This window comes from Condylura cristata, unplaced genomic scaffold, assembly GCF_000260355.1.
Source record: "Condylura cristata isolate star-nosed mole 26May11 unplaced genomic scaffold, ConCri1.0 scaffold00003, whole genome shotgun sequence".
Classification (NCBI taxonomy): domain Eukaryota; kingdom Metazoa; phylum Chordata; class Mammalia; order Eulipotyphla; family Talpidae; genus Condylura; species Condylura cristata.
The window spans coordinates 25,346,669-25,366,874 of NW_004567104.1; the positions used below are offsets into that span (position 1 = coordinate 25,346,669).

Consider the following 20,206-nt stretch of genomic DNA (forward strand, 5'->3'; position numbering starts at 1 on the left):
GATCTTCCTGTTCTGTTCCCTACTCTGTCTCTAGTGAAGCCTCTCACCACCCCTGAGCCTCTGGCATGTACCCCAGTTCTGTATGTACAAATAAATAAATCTTAAAAAAAAAAAAAAAAGGTAATCCTGAATCCATGTTCACATTATCTCCCTACAAGTGATATGGAAAATTGAAAGAGATCATTCAAGAACCATATACTGGAAAAGAAAATAAGAATTTGATCACTGAGTGAGTTGTATCTGAGCTCAAATTAGGATGATAATAAACTTTATCACCTCTACCCAGTGACTTTTGAGAGAAAAAGCAGTTGATATTAATAACTTACTAAGAAAGCAAGCATAAAACAGAACTGTCTTGGGAAAACAGGAATAGAAGGTCCATCTAGGTCAAATCCTGGTCTGCCACATATTAACAGTTTGATCTAGGAGGCATGTAGCATCTTTAAGATTCAGTTTTTGCATCTTTAAAGTATGAATTTTAAAAATACCTCATCATATTCTGTTAAAGTTAAATAAGACTGTTAGTAACTACAGACATTTAATGCAGTGAATTGTACAAAGTTCTCAATAGTGTATTATTATTACTATCAATATTACCATTTTCTGAATAATTACGGGATCCTAAGCTCATATGACTTTTCAGAACCGTATGGTAGAATTTTCCATTTGTAATGAATCTTTAAACTTATTGAATATATCCTCATGCTGCCTGGCCAGTCCTTTCAGTGATGATATCACCACTTCTTCCCCCAGGAAAGGAACAGAGATTTAGAGAAGCTTTCCTTAGTCACCCTTGTTCCTTAAGGAAATAACAAAAGAGAGGAATAGTTGATAGAGGTTTAGTGTTAAAAAAACAGATCATCAGGGCCTTCCTGGAGGTGTAGGTGTTTAAGTCTCAGAGCTGTCAGCTTCTACCAGCCATTGTGGCATGAGTTCATTCCCTGGCCAGGGAGGCACAACAGACTTCTCCTGTCTTGCCCGCTGCTCCCCTCAGAAGTATTTCAGTAGATCTGCCTGCTTTGTTCCCCACTCTGTTCCTGTTGAATCCTCTCTCACCTCATGCATCTCTGGCCTACAAGCCAGTTCTTGTATGCATAAATAAATCTTAAAAAAAAAAGAGAGAGAGAGAGAACCATTCTGAAGAAATACTGTCATTTTAATTTGTATAACAAATAATTAAAACATTTACATAGATTATATTAAAAGATATATATAATATTACAAATGTTTCAGGCATTCTTTTCTTGGTTTAGGTTGTCTTAGAATGAAGTAAAGAGTATTCTCTATGGAAGTCACTTGAAAATTAGTCAGGTATTGTCTTAGAATGAAGTAAAGAGTATTCTCTATGGAAGTCACTTGAAAATTAGTCAGGTATAATTTTTTTCCTTATTTATTTATGCATACAGGTGCTGGGGTGTAGGCCAAAGATGTACAGGGGTGGGTGAGAGGATTCACCAGTAATAGACTGGGGAGCAGAACAGGCAGATCTGTTGAAATACACTGCTGAGGGGAGCAGCAGGCCAGTCAGGAGAGGTCTGCTGTGCCATGTGGGTCAGCTCCATGGCTGGGGATTGAACTTGTACTGCAGTGGTTGTGCATAGCTTCATAGTGCTGTATCTTAATTTCTTGTGCCAACAGAGAGACCCCAGGTGTAGGTTTTAGTTACCTGTAACTTGTATAGTTCCTACTTAGATACTACTCAGATATCCCTGTATGTAGATTGCAAACTGATGTTTTAACTTTTTTTTTTTTTAGGAGAAGAGCTTCTCATCCCCTGTAAAGTTTATTTTACTTTCCTAAAGGACTCTCGTAATGAGGTTTGGTGGACCATTGATGGGAAAAAGCCAGAGGATACCACTATTGATGTAACTGTTAACGAAAGGTATCATTGACACAGGCGAGGGGCTGACTAACTTTTATCACTCACTCTAATCAAGATGAGCAATTCATTTCTGCCTATCAATTAAAAGTCAAGAAGATTCTGAGGTCTTTTATGGCTGCATCCTATGCAGTATTACTAGGTTTGCAATGCAAAGTCCAGAATTGAATTACTATCTTGTGGCTGAGAATTTTCATCAGTCTCTGACTAGGGCATAGCACCCTAGTGTCTTAAACCCAGCAAATGCACACATTTATGATAGCCCCATGACAGTAGAGGGAATAATTATTGTATAAGAATGAAAAGGCCACAACATATGGTCAAGAGCAGAGAAAAGCCTGTTAATGTGGGCCTGTTCTTCTCTTTCTTGAGTCTGGAATATGGGTTTCTATACTTGTGCCTCTGATAACTGTTTACTTTCTTATCTTGCCATGAGCATGTTTGTCTTAGCTTCTCTTCTTTCTTCATTCATATCACTTGCATGCCATGTTTGTATTTTATCATTCATTTTTAACATTAAGCACACACATCTACGATTGCTATAGTTTATCTGGACAGTGTATAAGGTGGCAGTGTAATTTACTCTCTAACAAGCTGGGTCATTTTATTCATAACATGATTTTATTTGAAGGGGGTTGCATTAACAAGAAGAAAGTTTCATTGAAACAAACGATCCCTCTATAAATGAAACATACCAGTATAAAAGGGCACTTGGTTTACTGTAATAATTAGAAAGAATTAATAGCTAACTATGTGGCAAAGTAGTTTAAGACCTTAAGCTTATGACTGGTATGTAAAAAGATCTTAAACTACTTACAGAATTAAAAAGTTACTTCTTTTGACTGTAAACTAAGGCATTTTACAGGGAAATACAAATATTTCATCTACATCAGGCAAAGTACTTAGTTCCTAATTAGGTAGATTTTACAGGGATAACAAATAATAGAGCAGAAATTTCAATATAATGAGATAAAAACAGTAACTGGAAACTATTGGGTGTTACAAGAAAATGTATTTGAGAATTCTAGGCAGCTTTTGGAAATTAACTAATGTTTCTCAGATCATACAGTACCTAAATACAGATTTGAAGGATGGGTGGAAACTAAAGAAATGGGAAGAATGTTCCTGGTGAAAGGAACAACATACACAAAGGCCTAGAGGTTAGAGAAGCAGAACATATTCAAAGGTACAGAAGGAACTTGCTGAAATTGAAGCAGTTTTTGTAGAAGGCTTTGATGAAAGATATGGCTGGAGGCACAGAAGAAGAGTTATTGATCATTTCAAAAATTATGACTATTACACTTTCTAACCTCATACTACTAATAAATGAATAATGAAAGTCATGCTGTTCACCCTACCTCTTATAGAAGAAACACATTCTCACTGTTCATAATTGAGTAGTTCAGTTAAGCTTAAGCTAAACCCTTCACAGCCCTTAATGAAGTTCTCAGGACCGATAGTAAGCCTCATCAGACCGTTAGAGAGCAGTCAGCTATAGAAAAGAGATGTTTCCCCCACTCTTGAAAAAGCAAAGATATTTGAAGGGATTTTAAATCTTAATCTTGCACCCAACACACTTGACTTCTGACTTTCTGAGATTTGGATGTTATTTTCCTAAATTTACTGGCTCTGAGATTTCTTCCTTATATATAGTAGGATACAATATTGGGGTTTCAGTATTTAATAATTTAAAAATCTGTGAAAACCTGAAATGCATTATCTGTTTGCTTGGATAAAGAACAGCAAATGTGGATATTTATTAAGCATAATTCTAATATTTTCTCATTAACATACTCAACCCTCAGAATTCAAAAATTAGCACATGTAATACCCTGTTTTTACATTGCTACTTTTCTCTTTTTCAAGGAGGAACACATGATATGGACAGATTAGTTACTTACCCAAAGTATGTGACAAATAAGTGGCAACACCTGGATCATAGCCCAAATAGATTTGACCTCAGAAGCTTCTTTCTAAACCAGCTTCTTGTTATACAGTATCTGGCCTCAGAAATTTGAAGGAAGGAGATCTTTTAGTATGAGATATATAGTATAAAACCAAGATTGATTTAGACATTGGGGTTTTTGTGTAGCATAGGTGATAAAGAATTGTACTGGCATCTGGAAGCTACTCTCCTTTATAACCATTGGCTCACAGGCAATGTAGCTTATTGATATTCTGTCTGACCTCTACTGGCTGCTCTTTGATGGTCTACTTGTCATAGAAATAGAGTCTCACTAATGCCTTGATTTTTTCCACCTATTTCTAGTGTAACTCTTTCTCAGACAGAAGATGAAACAAGAACTCAGATTTTGAGCATCAAGAAAGTTACTGCTGAGGATCTCAAGCGTAGCTATGTCTGCCATGCTAGAAACGACAAAGGGGAAGTTGACAAAGCAGCGAAGGTGAAACAGAAAGGTAATGGATGTGTTCAGCAGATAAATCTGTGAACTCCAAATGTAGCATTTTGGTGAATAAAGAAAAATGGAGAAATTGAGAAGAGCTCCAGCACCTAACATGATATCTGATCCTTAGTAATGAAACAAAATTAAAAGAAATGGTCTTTACAGAAAATTTACAAATATGTAACGTTAGCCAAAATGTTGCTTCTTGTAATTTAGTAAATTAGTGCAAGGTTGTGACTAAAATATTCATATTATTAAAATTAGATGTAATACTATATACAGTGAGGAACAATAAGAAAGGCAATATTCAAGGTTAACAAGTATATAATGAAAATAGTAGAGCCACATATTTTTGTAGAGGTGTAAAAAATTATTTAGAAATCATTGATTTTAGAGTTCATGAGGCATAAAAATGAGCATACTATATGACTCAATACTTTGGGAATTCTTCTTGAACAAATACTTATAGCACAATTATATGCAAATCAATACTATGAAAAATAAATACCCTGAGAAGTGTTATATATATACACTGAAGAATTATTAATGATAATTTGTATACAATAATTAAGATTTTAAAAGTTCTCTAAATATAATTTAAAAATGATTATTTTAAATACTATACGTCAATATTCAAGCACTTGTTGTTATATAGTTCAGCCCTTTAGAGTCTTTAACACATAATACACCTAACCAAATTGCTAAAATGAAACAATGACTTAATATGATTAAGAGGTAATTTTATGTTGACACTGTGATATTTTTCCACAATAAATAAAATTTGTAAAACTTTCCCATGTGAACTATTGCTCCTGAAACTGACTATGTCTAAAATTATTTTGGGGTCTCTAGCCTAATACAGAACCACACACAATTAATCTCTTTAAGAACATTTTTCAATAATCAGGAAAACGATAAAGATGATTTGTCACACATGGAGTCATGTCATTCAGAATCACCCTGAATTGCTGTGTCAAAATCTATTTCAAAAGTAAAAAAGCAAAAGCTAAATCATCACACATTTTGCCATGCACTTAAACATTTTTCTAAAGCTGTGATAAAACAGACTTCACTTTAACATTTTTAACAATTTAGAAAATAAAGAGTAAATAGCTGATTTAAGTAGATTGGTTCTAAGAGTTAACTGCTTCTGTTCCTCAGAAGCCAGGGTAAACAAAGACTAAACCACTTGCCAAAAGGCAGTGCTTTCCAGCGTTAGTTTTTAAGAACTCTATTAACACTCTTGTAGCACCGCAATTCATTATTTGAGCTTCAGACTCAGGTAGGTTGGAATCCTCGTTTCTGTCCTTCCCAATTCCATGATCTGTAAGAGTCACTGAGGCTCTGAGCTTCATTGATTTTAAATTTAAAAGAGGTAACATGATATGTGGAGATTTGATAGTTTTGTGGTGCGCCTGGTATGATAACACATATTTGAAGAGATACGAATGTATACCCTTAAAAAACAACAGGGCTGGGGCATCCTTGGTGGTATAAAGGGTTAAGTCTCAACACTATAAAACTATCAGCAGCCACTTTGGCCAGAGTTTGGTCTCCAGCCAGAAAACTACCCACAAGGCACAGCAGACCTCTCCTGTCTTGCTGCTGCTCCCCTCAGCAGTGTATTTCAGTCAGTCTGCCTGTTCTGTTCCTTATTCTGTCTCTCTGAATCCTCTCACCACCATTCACCTACCTCCTACCCCCGGGCCCCAGTGCTCCTCTGGCCTTCACTCCAGCTCTTACATACATAAGTAAGTTTAAAATATCTTAAAATAATATTGTAAACCAATATTACCACAACAAATCTGTTAAAAATGATAAAGTGGGGCCCTTTCTGGTGGCGCAGCGGGTTAAACCACAGCACTAAGAAGCTAAAGCCACTTCCGCATGAGTGAACCCTCTCACCCTCCACATCTCTGGCCTGTACCCCAGTTCTGTATGAATAAATAAATAATTTTTTTTTAAAAATGATAAAGTGGACAATGTAACATTGTTACCTCTTAAGGTTGTTGTAAAGTGTTCGTCTCAACTGGCATCAAAACAGAGTGTATATATGGCAATTAAATGCTTAATAGACATTAGCTTTTATCATTTCCACAAAATTGTCCTAGGTATTATTTGACAGGGACTTTTATAACTCAAGTAAATACCATAAAAATCTAGTTTGAACAAAATCAATCACTTGGTGCTATACAGTTCAAGCCTGCTAGAGTTTTTAACATATAAACATGTGTTATGAGTATCTGTAGAGCATTGGTGAAATATGTTTGACTCCAGATTCTTTAAAGTATGGGACATTTTGTGTATCTTCTGAACATGTGTTTTGGGCTACAGTCATGGAGAATAACAAATTAGTAACTCATTGTCAGGTAGATAGTACTAGAAAAATTATAATGATATTTCCTTTAGGGGTGAGGCAGAGCTTCCACAGAAGGCCCTGCTCTGAGTAGTTTAGTATGAACAGCCTCATGAATATGAAGTGACAAGTGCATCCACTAGACTAGATTTTCAGGGCTAAAAGTAACATAACCCACTTGTCCTTGTACATCCACTGGTAACATAGGTGTCCCAGGTTTGTTTATCTAGCTTCTATTCTGGACAAGATAATGTGGAAATTCAGAGATGAGTTCTGAATTTCCCTTTATACATTTTATATGTGACTATTTCATTGAATCCATTGACAAAACATCCCATGTACACTATCAGGAAAATGACAGGAGGAGTCTATTGCCTAAATGAGGAAGTTTACTGGACTAGCTCTGTTGACAGCACTATTTTATATGCAGTTAAAGCAAAGTATTGAAGGAGAGGTAGCTAATGTAAGTGTTAAAGATGAAGTTGTTTTATAATAGGAGATGGCATGGCTTCTGTTGAAGTTTATAGAACTTGTCCAACCTGTTTTAAAAGAGGTACCACTTCACACTGGCACTAGCAAGGTATGGTACATTCCTAGTGCTATACTTCCTTGTGAGTTTTTGAAGTTGTCATACTTGTAAATTTACCCATTCTAATAGATGGGTGGTGGTCTCAAATTGCATTTTTAATTCACTTTTCTTATACTAATGATGTTGAGCACATTTTTAAGGACTTATTGACCACTAATTTATAGTTCTTTTTGTGAAGTGCCTATTAAAAATCTTTGGCCCTTTATTTTTTAATGGATTGCTAATGAGTTTTAGGATATGTATATATTATAGATATAGACCAATGATACAGATATATCTATGTAAATATAGACATAAGGATTTTCTTTGTCAGGTATATGTGACCTGGAAATATTTTTTTCTATTTTGTGAATTTCTTTTCCTTTGATGAGAAATATTTTTAACATTTTGATGAAATCCATTCTATTAGTTTCTTCATTTCTGTTGAGTTCCTTCTAAATCCTATTTTAGCAATCTTCTTTTTATAGTTTTCTTTTAGTCTTAGGTATATGATTCATTTCAAGTTAATTTGCTTGATAGTATTTGGGTTAAGGCTTAGTATCATATTTTCTGATATAAAAAATGGTGGCTTTATTTATCCTCATTGAAAAATCTTTCCTTTACTGTTGAATGTTTTGACAACTTATCCAAACAAAAATTATTGCTATGAGTGTGGATCTATTTTTGTATTCAGTATTCTGTTCTATTAAACTGTCTATCTTTAGTTCAGAATTACTTTGTCTTCATTAACAGCTATAAGTAGGTCATGAAATCAGATACTATATACCCATCTATGTTTTCTCTTTTCCATGATTGATTTAACTATTTTAGCTGGTGAACATATAATTTTTCATATAGATTTTAATATCATCTTGTCATTTTCTACATAAGAGCCTGCCGGGATTAGAATGTAATCGAATGCATTAATTGGTAAATCAATTTGGAAATAATTGAAATCTGCACATTTTGTTTTCTAATCCATGGTATTTATTTAGGCTCATTGATAATATCAACAATGCTGTAGTTACTTCTTTATTCATAGATTTACATGTGTAGTTCTTACACACATATTGGTAGATTTATCCCTAAATATGTTGGTTGCCATTGCATACAGAACTGGGGTACAGGGCAGAGGTGCAGGGGGGTGAGAAGATTCACCAGAGACAGAGTGGGAAGCAGAACAGGCAGATGGGCAAAGTACACTGCTAAGGGGAGCAGCTGGCGGGTCAGGAGAGGTCTGCCGCACCAGGAGGATCACCTCCTGGGCGGGGATAGAACTCATACTGAAGTGGCTTTAGCTTATCAGTCCTGTGCTTTAACCCACTGTGCCACCAGGGATCACCCACAATGGTATTTTTTAAGTTTTATTTTCTGCTTGTTCACTGATTGAAACAGAAATGTAAATTAAATTGAATTTTATATATTGATCTCAGTGGTTGAACTTTTCCACATTCACTGATTAAATAAGTTTTGCTTTATTTTATTTTTTTTTTAGTTTCCTTAACATTTTTTAAAAATTATTATTAAAGATTTATTTATTTGTGTATACAGAACTAGGTACAGGCCAAAGGTGCAGTGCAGTGAGAGGATTCACCTGAGACAGTGTGGGAGCAGAACAGGCAGATCAACAAAGTACACTGCTGAGGGGAGCAGTGGGCGGGTCAGGAGAGGTCTGCCACACCTCCATGTCAGTCAGGGATCGAACACATGTGGAAGTGGCTTTAGCTTCTTAGGGCTGTGCTTTAACCCACTGCACCACCAGGGAGGGCCCTTCCTTAACATTTTTAAGCATTTATTCTATTACCTATAAATACACAACCTTCCACTTTCTTTCTAAATTTTTTTTAGCTTTCATTCCTTTTTCTTGCTTATTTCATTCTTTTGGACCTCCAGAACAGTGACCGTCAGTGCTTTTGAGAACAGCGAGCCTTGCAATGTTTCTTATCTTAGAAAACAAGCATTCAACATTTATATATTAGCTATGATCTTCTTTGTAGCATTTTTTTTAATGGCTTTTACCTACCTACGAGGTAATCTCCTATTATTGGTTTACTAAATTTGTGAAAAAATTTCAAACAACAGACAATGAATGTCTGTTGAAATAGATCAAATTCTTATTTTCTTCTCTATTAAAAGAATAATATGATTTTTCCACTTTCATTCTGTCTTTGTGGTGATTTACACTGATTGGGTTTGAAATGTTGATCCAGACTTGCATTCCTGGGATGAACTTCTGCATTTTCATAATTTTTAGTTTTTTTCACATAAAGCTGACTTTGATTTGCTAAGATTTTGTTAAGAATTTTGCTCATATTTTTGTTCATGAAAGATACTGGTCAAAAATTTTCTTATGAAGCCTTTGATATAATCTGGAATCTGATCTTGTTTGCCATTATCTGAAAGCTAAATACGCAAGGCTTTGTACTATTCCAGAGATTTCCAGAGTTCCAGAATATTCTTCTCTTCTTAGCCAGGTCCAAATTGATAATTTTGCCTTTTATTTTTCATCTTCTTAGCTCAATATGGCCCCTTTACTTTTGGTTTACTCCCATCAGTGCCACATTCCCAACAGTGCCTGCAGGTAAAAAGACAACAGCTTACCTTGGCTGTGCCCTCCCTCCCATAGATTGCGCTGCTGAGCTAGCAGCCATCCAAATTTGAAAAGCTGTTCAATATTATGGAGGGGAAGCTACTTCTTTATCAGTTACTCCTTTAAGGACAGCAGCTGAGTCTAAAGTGCACATATTTTAACCACTATAATAGATAGAAAAATCACATGTCGATTCAGTCTTAGATTTACTACCACTTATCATTCATTTTGTTTGCAATTTAGGAAAATGTGTATTTCCAGTACAGTTGCAAAAATTATCAAGAAGTTCCAAACATTTAAAAAGAACAGCATGTTCAGTGAAAGAGAATTCTTGAAAGTAGTTGGTTGTGAGACTCAATGAATAGGAAGTCCCTAACTTCAATAATGGAGATGAAAAGACAGACTTAGATTTCCAAGGAGAAAAAAAATTGTAAACCAGAACTCAAATCAGAGAAAATTATTAGAGCTAAGATATCGGACTGTTGAATCAAGGAAAATTAGCTGAAAATTTAGGCTTTGGAGACAGTTATTACTATAGAACAGCAACAGAATCAGAAAGTTCTGGCTAAGGGATTAAAAGCAGAACAAACAGCTACATTTGTCTACATTATGAATCAGATTATCAGTGAGATCAAAGACAAGAGCAGTGGAAGCATCCAATTTGGTCAAATTGCATCATCTCTTCTTAACTGAAAGCCCTTTAGTCTGGGATTGCATCAGAATAAAATCTTTATCCCAAAACATCAACAGTTCTGGCTGGGGCAGACAGAACTTGTGGGCCCAGGTCCCCTATCTCCTTGCAAAGCAAAGCTTTATGTGAAAGTTTTGTAAAATGATTCCTGTACATGTTGCAAGCCATTTAAATATTCAGACTTGTGGATTCTTTCTCTTAAGACTTCAGTTAGTTAAGTAGCATCAGGGACTTCCTGATAGCATCAAAATGGCCTTTCAAAATACAATCTGTAAATTTGATACATGTGACTGTATGAAATAAAACAAAATTTAAAAACCCCACTAGAAATAAAATTGGCAGTAATAAAATGAATGTAGCAGAGGGTAATTTATCACTTGGTCATTGAGCAAGATCTCTGCACTACAAAAATCCATTTGAAGTAAGTGCAGCCACTGAAATTCTCTCCCTCACTCCTGCCTCACAATTATAAAATATCCACTCAGTGGGTAACAAACTACCTGAGAAAATAATAGCGCTGACAATGAATTTCTCCAATATACTGTTGACATAAGATGTATCCAAATGCATCATGAACACAGAAATATCCATGCTGACCATCCAAACTGATTTCAGTAAACTCTCAACAACTGCACTGACATACCAGCTGACATTTTCTGAGAGGGTTTTGTTATTTTAAAACACCATTATGGGGCCCTCCCTGGTGGCGCAGCGGGTTAAAGCACTGCACAAAGAAGCTTAAGCCACTTACGTATGAGTTCGATTCCCGCCTGTCCCCGGAGGAGACCACAGGGCATGGCAGACCTCTCCTGACCCGCCCGCTGCTCCCCTCAGCAGTGTACTTCGGTCGATCTGCCTGTTCTGCTCCCTGCTTTGTCCCTGGTGAATCTTCTCACCCTCCGCATCTCTGGCCTGTACCCCAGTTCTGTATGAATAAATAAATCTTAAAAAAAAAAAAATTAAAAAAAAAAAAAAAAAAAAAAAAAAAACACCATTATGCAGGGAACATATAATAATAAGATTAGTATTTTGAATTTAGGGCAGTGGGCCTGAAGCTCTACAATCTTTTCTTTAATCAGAGAATTTTAGGTTCAGATCCAGTCCCCTAAGATAGGCAATTTTTTAAAGATTGATTTATTTATGCATTCATAACTGGGGTACAGGCCAGAGATGCAGAGGCAATGAGAGGATTCACCAGAGACAGAGCAGGAAGCAGAACAGATTGACGAAGTATACTGCTGAGCAGAGCAACAGGCAAGACAGGAGAGGTCTGCTGCGCCATGTGGGTCACCACCCTAGCCAGGGATCAAACTTGTGCTAAAGCGATTGCAGCTGGCTTCATAGTGCTGCACTATATCCGCTGTGCCACCAGGGATGGCCACTGAGATAGACAAGTTCTAAAGGATTTTTCTACCAATGTATGATCAATAGTTGACCTTCATGGCAGCATGGTGCAAAGATCTCTAAACCTTGGACTTAGTAACCTCAGTGACAACCTAACCTTAAACAAAATATTTCCATGTCTTGTCTCGACAAACACTTTACACCTAAAAATATTCAAGTGACCATTTTTCTCACCCCCTCTTGTTCATATCGCCTCCACCATGTTACTCTCATTTATTTTCTTTCTAGTAATTGTCACTAGCTAAAATTCATTGTCTCATTTCCCTGCATTAGAGTATTAGCCCTAAGTGAGCAAAGACCTTTCTGTCTTGTCTATCCCTGTATTTCCAGCACCTTCTGGCAAAGAGAATATGTCAAGAATCAATTGTCAACAACTAATACATGATTTAAGCTACATTTCCTTCAGATCCAAAAATACACTGTTCCTTTTTCCAGCTCTTAAGCTTCATTATCATAACCTAAGAAAATTGCTAAATAAAATTACATAGTGTGGCACTAGACTTCTTTTAAATATTTAAGATATACAAGCCATACTTCTGGAAATATTCTATTTTTGATATTTTAGGTGTTTGAGGGGTAGGATGGTTAAGGAAGATATAGTCTTTATATAAAAAATTATATATATATATATATATTTTAGTGGGAAGTAAGAGAGAAGTAGGTTTATAGGGAAATTATAATTAAAATGCTATAATAGAATTATAAACAATAGAAAAATGAAAATTTCTGCCAGGCAAAAATAAGGTTGAAGGAAGAATTTTTTCCTAGGAAAGACTATACACATAATGCCATTTTAGCATGGACTTATGAACTGAAAAAAGAGGACAATTTCATCAGCAACCAGAGCATGAGAAAAGGCATGAAGTTGACTGTGCCTTATGTTTTTGAGAAGGGGGCAATGGTAAATGAGAAAGAAAGCAACTCAGTTGTAACAGACCTTATTTACAGGAACTTTTCTGATAATTCCAAAGAAACTGCAAACACATTTATCATTAAAATAAGCAAATAATGTGGAAATCTCTTCATACTTGGATATTGAAAGTAAATCTTTGGAATATTTATTTTGTATTTGTCAATCTGGGAGGTGCTTTCAGAGGCCAGCATTTGGTGGATAGCTTCTGTTCCTGACCAGTGAAAACAAGATTTTGAAACCTATTTCCAAATATAAAGAAAGGAAGTTAAATTTCCTCCATATGGCATTGGAAGGGGATGAAATTAGATGAGTGAAATACATTAAAATTTTGCTCAATTTAACCATTTCAACAATAAAAATTCTCTCTGGTGGTGCAACGGGTTAGGATGCAGCTCTGCAAGCTAGGCGGCTTCTTTAGTGTGAGATCGATCCCTGGCCCTGGAGGTGACCCACATGGCATGACAGACCCCTCCTGACTAGCCCGTTGCTCCCTTCAGCAGTGTGTTTTGTCGATCTGCCTGTCCTGCTCCCCACTCTGACTCTGGTGAATCCTCTCACCTTCCCTGTAACTCTGGCTGATACCCGGTACCCCAGTTCAGTATACATAAATAATTAAATATTTAAAAAATAATAATAAAATAAAAATTCTACTAAAATTGTGGGCTAATCCAGGTAGTAGTAAAGATTGCATCTTAAGATATGATCAGAAAACAGAGTTTTACTTTCAAAAATAATTTGAAGACAATTTAGGTATAGAAAATCACCTTCTAAATTCTCACCAGTGCTGACACTATTCTAAATTATATTATCACCCAAGCCTATTCAAATCATCAATGACTTAAAAATGTTTTTTTATACCAGGTGATAGAAACAAAGATGACTATACATAATTTATCAATGTTATTAAAACATGATGAAACCCTATATCTGCCTGTTCATATCTGTAGTAAGCCAGGTATGTGACTCAGCTGCTTGACTAGTCAGTTATTTGCAGTTGATGAGTCACTGTAATAACCACATAGAAATCAACGCTGTTTCTTTGTTGTTCACTGCAGTAATTGCTCCAAGGTACACAGTGGAACTGGCATGTGGCTTTGGAGCCACGGTCCTGCTGGTGGTGATTCTCATCGTTGTTTATCATGTGTATTGGCTGGAGATGGTCCTCTTTTACCGGGCTCATTTTGGAACAGATGAAACCATTTCAGGTGAGTAATGCAAGTCTGATAAAAATTTTCTAATCTCAACCTTAGAAAACATGCTGGTTTGGTGAATCCAGATTAACTAAAAGATTTAATCAAACTCCCTTTGTTAATCTTTTTAATACTAGTTACTCTGTATTTTTGGCACAATGTGTGATTTCATAGCTGTTAGCATTGTCCAAAGAAAAGTATTTTGCAAAACATACATGTAATTTAAAATTTTCCAGTGATCACATAAAGAAAACTAAAAAGAAAATGAAAATAATTTCAGCAATATAACTTATTTAACCTAGTTATTCCGTTTTTTTTTTTTTTTTTTAGCATGTAGTGAATATTTTAGATGGTTTTGTCTTCTTTAGGGTATTAAATATCTTCAAAAATGTATTATATTTTACACTTACTTCTCAGTCCAGAGCACAGCACTTTAAGTGCTCAGTGATCTCATGTGGCTCCTAGCTGTTTTATTAGTTGATATAGATTCACTGTCTTTGGACACAAGTATAACTCAATCACTGGCAGAGTGGCCATCACTTATTAAAAGGATAATCTTACACTTAACAGCTTTTCTGAAGCAGAACCTACGTTTTAATATATTCTCAAGGTCTATATGCATAGTAAAATTTAAGAAACATTGTTCTAGTACAAATTTGCCTGGTGATGAGAATGGAACATTTAAACATGCTGCATTCTTGACCCACCCCATAAAGACTCATCCTGTGTGCCTGTTGGACACAGGGCCTATATCTTAATGACACATGATTTTTATAACTAGGCAACTGAGAGAAAAATTGTTTTATTGGGTCTAAGCATAATTTAATTGTGGTTATTTCCAGGTAAAAGTAATTTGGTTCTAAAACTTTAACTCAATTTATTTTTGGGGTATATTCATAACATTCAAGGACAGGAACTACAAATTTTCTGCATAGTATTATTAATCATCAGTTTCTATGATTGACTCTTTGCTTCCTGATTCTGTTAATTCATAGTTGAATGAGCCAATCCACACTCATCTTCACTATAAAATCTGAACTCAGTTAGATGAGAGAAGTCAACATCAGATAAAATTTGCAATTACACTTTAAAATAGTCATTTTGCCTGGCAACCTGTCATAAGTGGGAAATCACATTGAAATCCATCAGATAATTTATACAAGTAGAAATGAAATGCCTAATATGCAAACATTTTATTTTAGAAAAAGTGCATTACCTGTTGAGAAATTTTCCTAACTTAGTTTGGATCTGTATTTCTTTTTCTAGATGGAAAGGAATATGATATTTATGTCTCCTATGCAAGGAATGCTGAAGAAGAAGAATTTGTGTTACTCACCCTCCGTGGAGTTTTGGAGAATGAATTTGGATATAAACTGTGCATCTTTGACCGAGACAGTCTGCCTGGGGGAAGTAGGTATTTCAGATGAGTAGACGTGATGCTGCCCTGAAGGGCAAAGTGGACCTTTAGCTTTGAATGATGTATAAAGGGTCAGAGCCCAGCTGCAGGTTGGCATCTCTGGACATTTATGTCCAGTTCTTTAATATAATAGAGACTTTCCTAGGAACAAACTACATTGTGAGTTGCAGACTATTCAAGTGCAGCTTATGGTATAAAAATATTTTCCCAGAAGAGCTTAAAGAACTCTAGTCAGAAATATGAGGATATAGATTATGTTGCATTAAATGCCATAGCTTTAAATGTCCTGCTACCTTCATTTAAATTTTTAGAAAGTTTCAGTCAATTTATATTCATTTGCCTAGAATTACTTGTCTTTACAAATTCTAATTTTAAGCAAAACATCTTTACCAAAACTGAGTTTGAGGACAGAGTACATGATATCTCATGATATCTTTATATGATCCACTGATACTAACTAGAATACTCCCCGTTGGCATTTGCTAATTTCTTCTTCCTTCTTTTGTTTTCTAGAACATCCTTTTTTTGGATGTGTTTTTCCTTTCTATTATCTTCTACATTTGAGATACAGCTTACAATTTTACAAAGATAAGAATGTTCTTCTAGTTAAAAAAAAATGGCTTAAATTACTGACTTTCTTAAAATAAAAGTACATATCTAATTTTCATATCCACACAGTAACACACAAAGTGATGGGCCATTTGATAGATAAATGTGTAATAGCATTCATGAACCTGCCATTAAACTCATACTTTTCTAATGCATATAATCTCTCTAGTATTCAACATGACAAAAAAAAAATTCTTCCCCTAAAACCTGTTTACATTAACTATTTTATAAGGTTTTTGAAATACTATGCAGGTAACTGAAATGCAGAGTAGTCTGAAATTTTTATTTTCATTTTGATTTAGCTGAATTTCATATTTTACCTCCCTGATCATCCTCCAAAATGCATCATACTTACATTCCACAGTAGGTATCACCTTCAGTATAATTTTTCCAGGAAATGATTACTTGATTATAAAATTAAAGGAAAATTTCACTATTTTAAGACTACATTCTAAATCATTTATTCATCCATTATTCATTTCAAAAGCCTTTCAAAAATATTTATCTACTCTATGAAAAGATGTATGAAGATGCAATGTATAACAATGTAAAACCCTCAAATAGGAGTGGATAGTTCCTTGAAGAATTCAGGTTCTACATAATAGTCTTGCATTTGCTTTTGATTTATTCCTGTGATCTTTTGCATTTTTTCTGATGTTCTTTCTTGATCCTCTACCTCTGTATCTATTTCTATGCTTATAAGTGGTCAGCCTCCAGCAGTGCTTCTGGATGTAGATGATTACTTGTTCTTCCATTCTCCTCCAGGCTATATGCACTAATTTATTGCAAGTCTTTCCCCTCTGCCTTTGTACCTGCAAAGATTAAGGGGCAAAATGACTGGAAAGCCATGAAATAACTTTCCACAACATAAGTGTATTCCCTGGAATTGGCTCCTATTTGAACACCAGGTAAAGGATTATACAGTCCTTGATAAGCAACCTGGTATAGATGGATTAGCCCCAAGAATTTAGTGACAGGAACTAATCAGAACCCTTGACAACAGAGTAAAATTATGCTGTTTCCATTTTCCCAGCTTTTCCTCCTCCTTTTCTGACTTGCAGAAAGCATTTGTCTGTTAGTGAAGGCAGTCACATCTGCTAGCAGCTGCTGAGACACATGGCTTCATAGTAATGATAAGAGTTTAAGGAGAAGGATCCATGGACTAATTTAGGCTCCCGAGCGGAGACAGAATAGAAAACTGAGCTGCGAATGTGATGCCAGCCAAAGTGTCAGTCAGTTGGCTAGAATTTTTTAAGTTCCTATGCCAGTGACATAGTGATGCCAAACTGAGTCAGGGTGATATCTTGGCAACAGAGAGGGTCTCGAATGTGTAATTTTTTGAATGTCCACTGGCACAGGAGTTGATACAGGGCTATATTTGAGGAGAAAGGGCTTGTGATCTGATTTGACTGAGCCACCTCATGCAACATGGTTGAAAGGTTGATTTCAGTACAACCTGTCTATTTCTCATGTTCCAAATAATGCTTCTGAAGACCAGGGTTGCAGAAGTACATTTTGGCTTCATGCCTGTGTGGCATTCATTTGGGGTAGAATTATCTGCTTGTAGCTTCCATTCTCCCTCAGGAGAGTGGTGTCTACGAAGGCAGTGATCAGGTCTAAGTATTACCAGGTGTTCTTAGTAAAAGTTTTAGCCCTCAGCCCCCTACTTGTTCCTCAAGCTCCATGCTTTGGGAAGGTTCCTGGCCAACACTAATCCCCACGGTGTTTTCTTTCCCAGTTGTCACAGATGAGACCTTGAGCTTCATTCAGAAAAGCAGACGCCTCCTGGTTGTCCTAAGCCCCAACTACGTGCTCCAGGGGACCCAAGCCCTCCTGGAGCTCAAGGCTGGCCTAGAAAATATGGTCTCTCGGGGCAACATCAACGTCATTTTAGTACAGTACAAAGCTGTGAAGGAGACGAAGGTGAAAGAGCTGAAGCGGGCTAAGACGGTGCTCACGGTCATTAAATGGAAAGGGGAGAAGTCCAAGTATCCACAGGGCAGGTTCTGGAAACAGCTGCAGGTGGCCATGCCAGTGAAGAAAATTTCCAGGTGGTCTAGAAGTGGCGAGCAGGGTCTCTCCTATTCATCTTTGAAAAATGTATGAGAGGGACTACGAAAGGGGTAAAAAGAACCAAGGGTACTCCAGAAAGGAAGAGTGACCCCGTTTTTTATTCCCAAATTATTGCATCGTGGACAGAAAATATATTCCTTTAAAACTTCCTCATAGGGATAAATTCAGGTGACTACAACTGGCCGTTATGCCTCCTCAGTCAATACCAAGGTCGAGAACGAAAGTGTTCCCAGTCTGTCACCAGCTTCTGATGTCAGTATGCCCTTTGCAGGCAAAGACAGCCAATGTGAATTCCCCTTTGTGTCTCCTCTACCATGTTCCTACATATCCATTCTCTCTCCATTTGTTTTTAATCTTATTATTACCAAGTTTGCTGTTGATTAAAAGACCCTTAAAGTTTTTTTTTTGTTGTTGTTGTTAACAGGATAAGTGTGTTTCCAAATATGATTTTCTTTCGCCTTTTTACTCATCTAGAATCTAAATTTATTTTAGTCAAAAAGCATGATCGCTTTTATGCAGTCTGCTTACAAAACACCATCCCAGCAAGTCTGACACTTGGTTAGGATGACACAAAATGGAAAATGGTCTAACTAGAATTGTTCCTTATAATTGGTTTAAAAGACTTGCCTGCGTTTTCTCTTATTATCCCCCCTGTATCCTCTCTCTCAGGTAATTGATATATTTGTTAGCTTGAAAAAGATGTCATAATTTCTTATTACAGTAAGCTCTTGAATATTGATAGGTCAACCCATATTTATTCCGTCTCCATGTCTACTATATTGTGTATCAGTAATTCAGATTTTGCAACTGGTTCCACATTCAGTCCAATCTGATAGGCTCTTTTACTGATGGTGCTAATCGAGAATGAAAAAAATAGCAAAATGCTTTTAGAGTGGTTTCTGGCTGGTGAGAAGAGCATGGAACAGGGTGTTTGGCAATTTGTCTTTTAATTTCAGTCTTGCTAATGTGACTGTTAAGCAAGTGATTTCTCTTCACTTGTTTTTTCCTCATTGTAAAGTGCAGACATTAGACTCAGTGACCTTGAGAGTTGCTTTTAGCATTAATAGTCTAAGAAAGTTAGCTGGATGCCCAGTATTTCCCATACTTTTTACACTGGTACAATTGACAGTCACAACAAGCAAGTCGGTCTGAAAAGTTATTGTCAATAAATCTTGTTTTAATTAAATTTTACTCTTCTTAAAACTTAGAAAAGTGAAAACTAAGTCCAGAGTTTACAAAGTGGTTAATACCTATGTTACACATAGATTAATATATATATATCTATATATATATATATATACACACACACGCACATATACACGCACGTGAATTCTACTATAGATGTATATATGCATACGTATATACACATGGATTATATATGTGTGTGTGCATTTCTATCTAGATCTTTATAGCTATATATGCATGTGGCTTCAAATGACTATTGGCACAATTTTATAAACCACTGGAACTCTTGTTCAGTTTTTACTATCATGCTTCTGTCTCAGTGTTGTCTGTACATGGATATTATTCATTACTCATTAATTCACAGCTCACAAAGAAGTAGCTGTTAGGCCTTCCAAAAATTAGTATAAATAACTTGCTACTGCTATGGTTGACCTGTACACAGTGAAATCTGCTGTGCACAGAGCTGCCATGGTCACTGCTGAATGGTATCCAGTCCTATGGCATTAACTAATCACCTACTGCGTTTTCAAGCACACACACTAGGAAACTAATCTATGTTAATATCAGTGCTCAACTCCTGGAGAGATAAATCTCAGTCTGGGCTGTTAAGTAATAAATGAATGAACACTAGTTACTTATATATGAGATTGGTATCCTATAAAACACCACAATTCATAATTTACTGAACCCCTTACCTTAGTGCTGTGGATGTTCATAAGCAATTTTAAAACTATTTCCTATATTTAACTGTCTTTCAGCAGTATTAAAGTTCACAATAAATCAGATCTCTATGGAGGACTTTATTTATTATTTAAAATGGAAAACAAATTTTTATGATTCTGAATTATGGGATGGAGTCACTCTTGGAACTATTTTTTGACCTTATTTTTTCTTACTCCTGTTCTATTATTAAGTCTTTACTGAGA

General features: G+C 35.8%; 1 protein-coding gene across 2 annotated transcripts in view; it reads left to right on the forward strand.

The window, feature by feature from the left end:
- IL1RAP (interleukin 1 receptor accessory protein) overlaps positions 1–20,206 on the forward strand; it is a 128,590-nt gene that overhangs the window by 98,105 nt on the left and 10,279 nt on the right. The window contains exons 7-11 of one of the 2 annotated variants that reach the window (XM_012729980.1): positions 1,756–1,882; positions 4,149–4,297; positions 13,862–14,011; positions 15,263–15,406; positions 17,761–18,842. In XM_012729980.1, the coding sequence (XP_012585434.1) occupies positions 1,756–1,882; positions 4,149–4,297; positions 13,862–14,011; positions 15,263–15,406; positions 17,761–18,128 (938 nt within the window). In that variant the 3' untranslated portion in view covers positions 18,129–18,842. Of the gene's footprint in view, positions 1–1,755; positions 1,883–4,148; positions 4,298–13,861; positions 14,012–15,262; positions 15,407–17,760; positions 18,843–20,206 lie in introns of those variants that run through there. The other variant, XM_004675100.1, reaches the window with a different exon arrangement.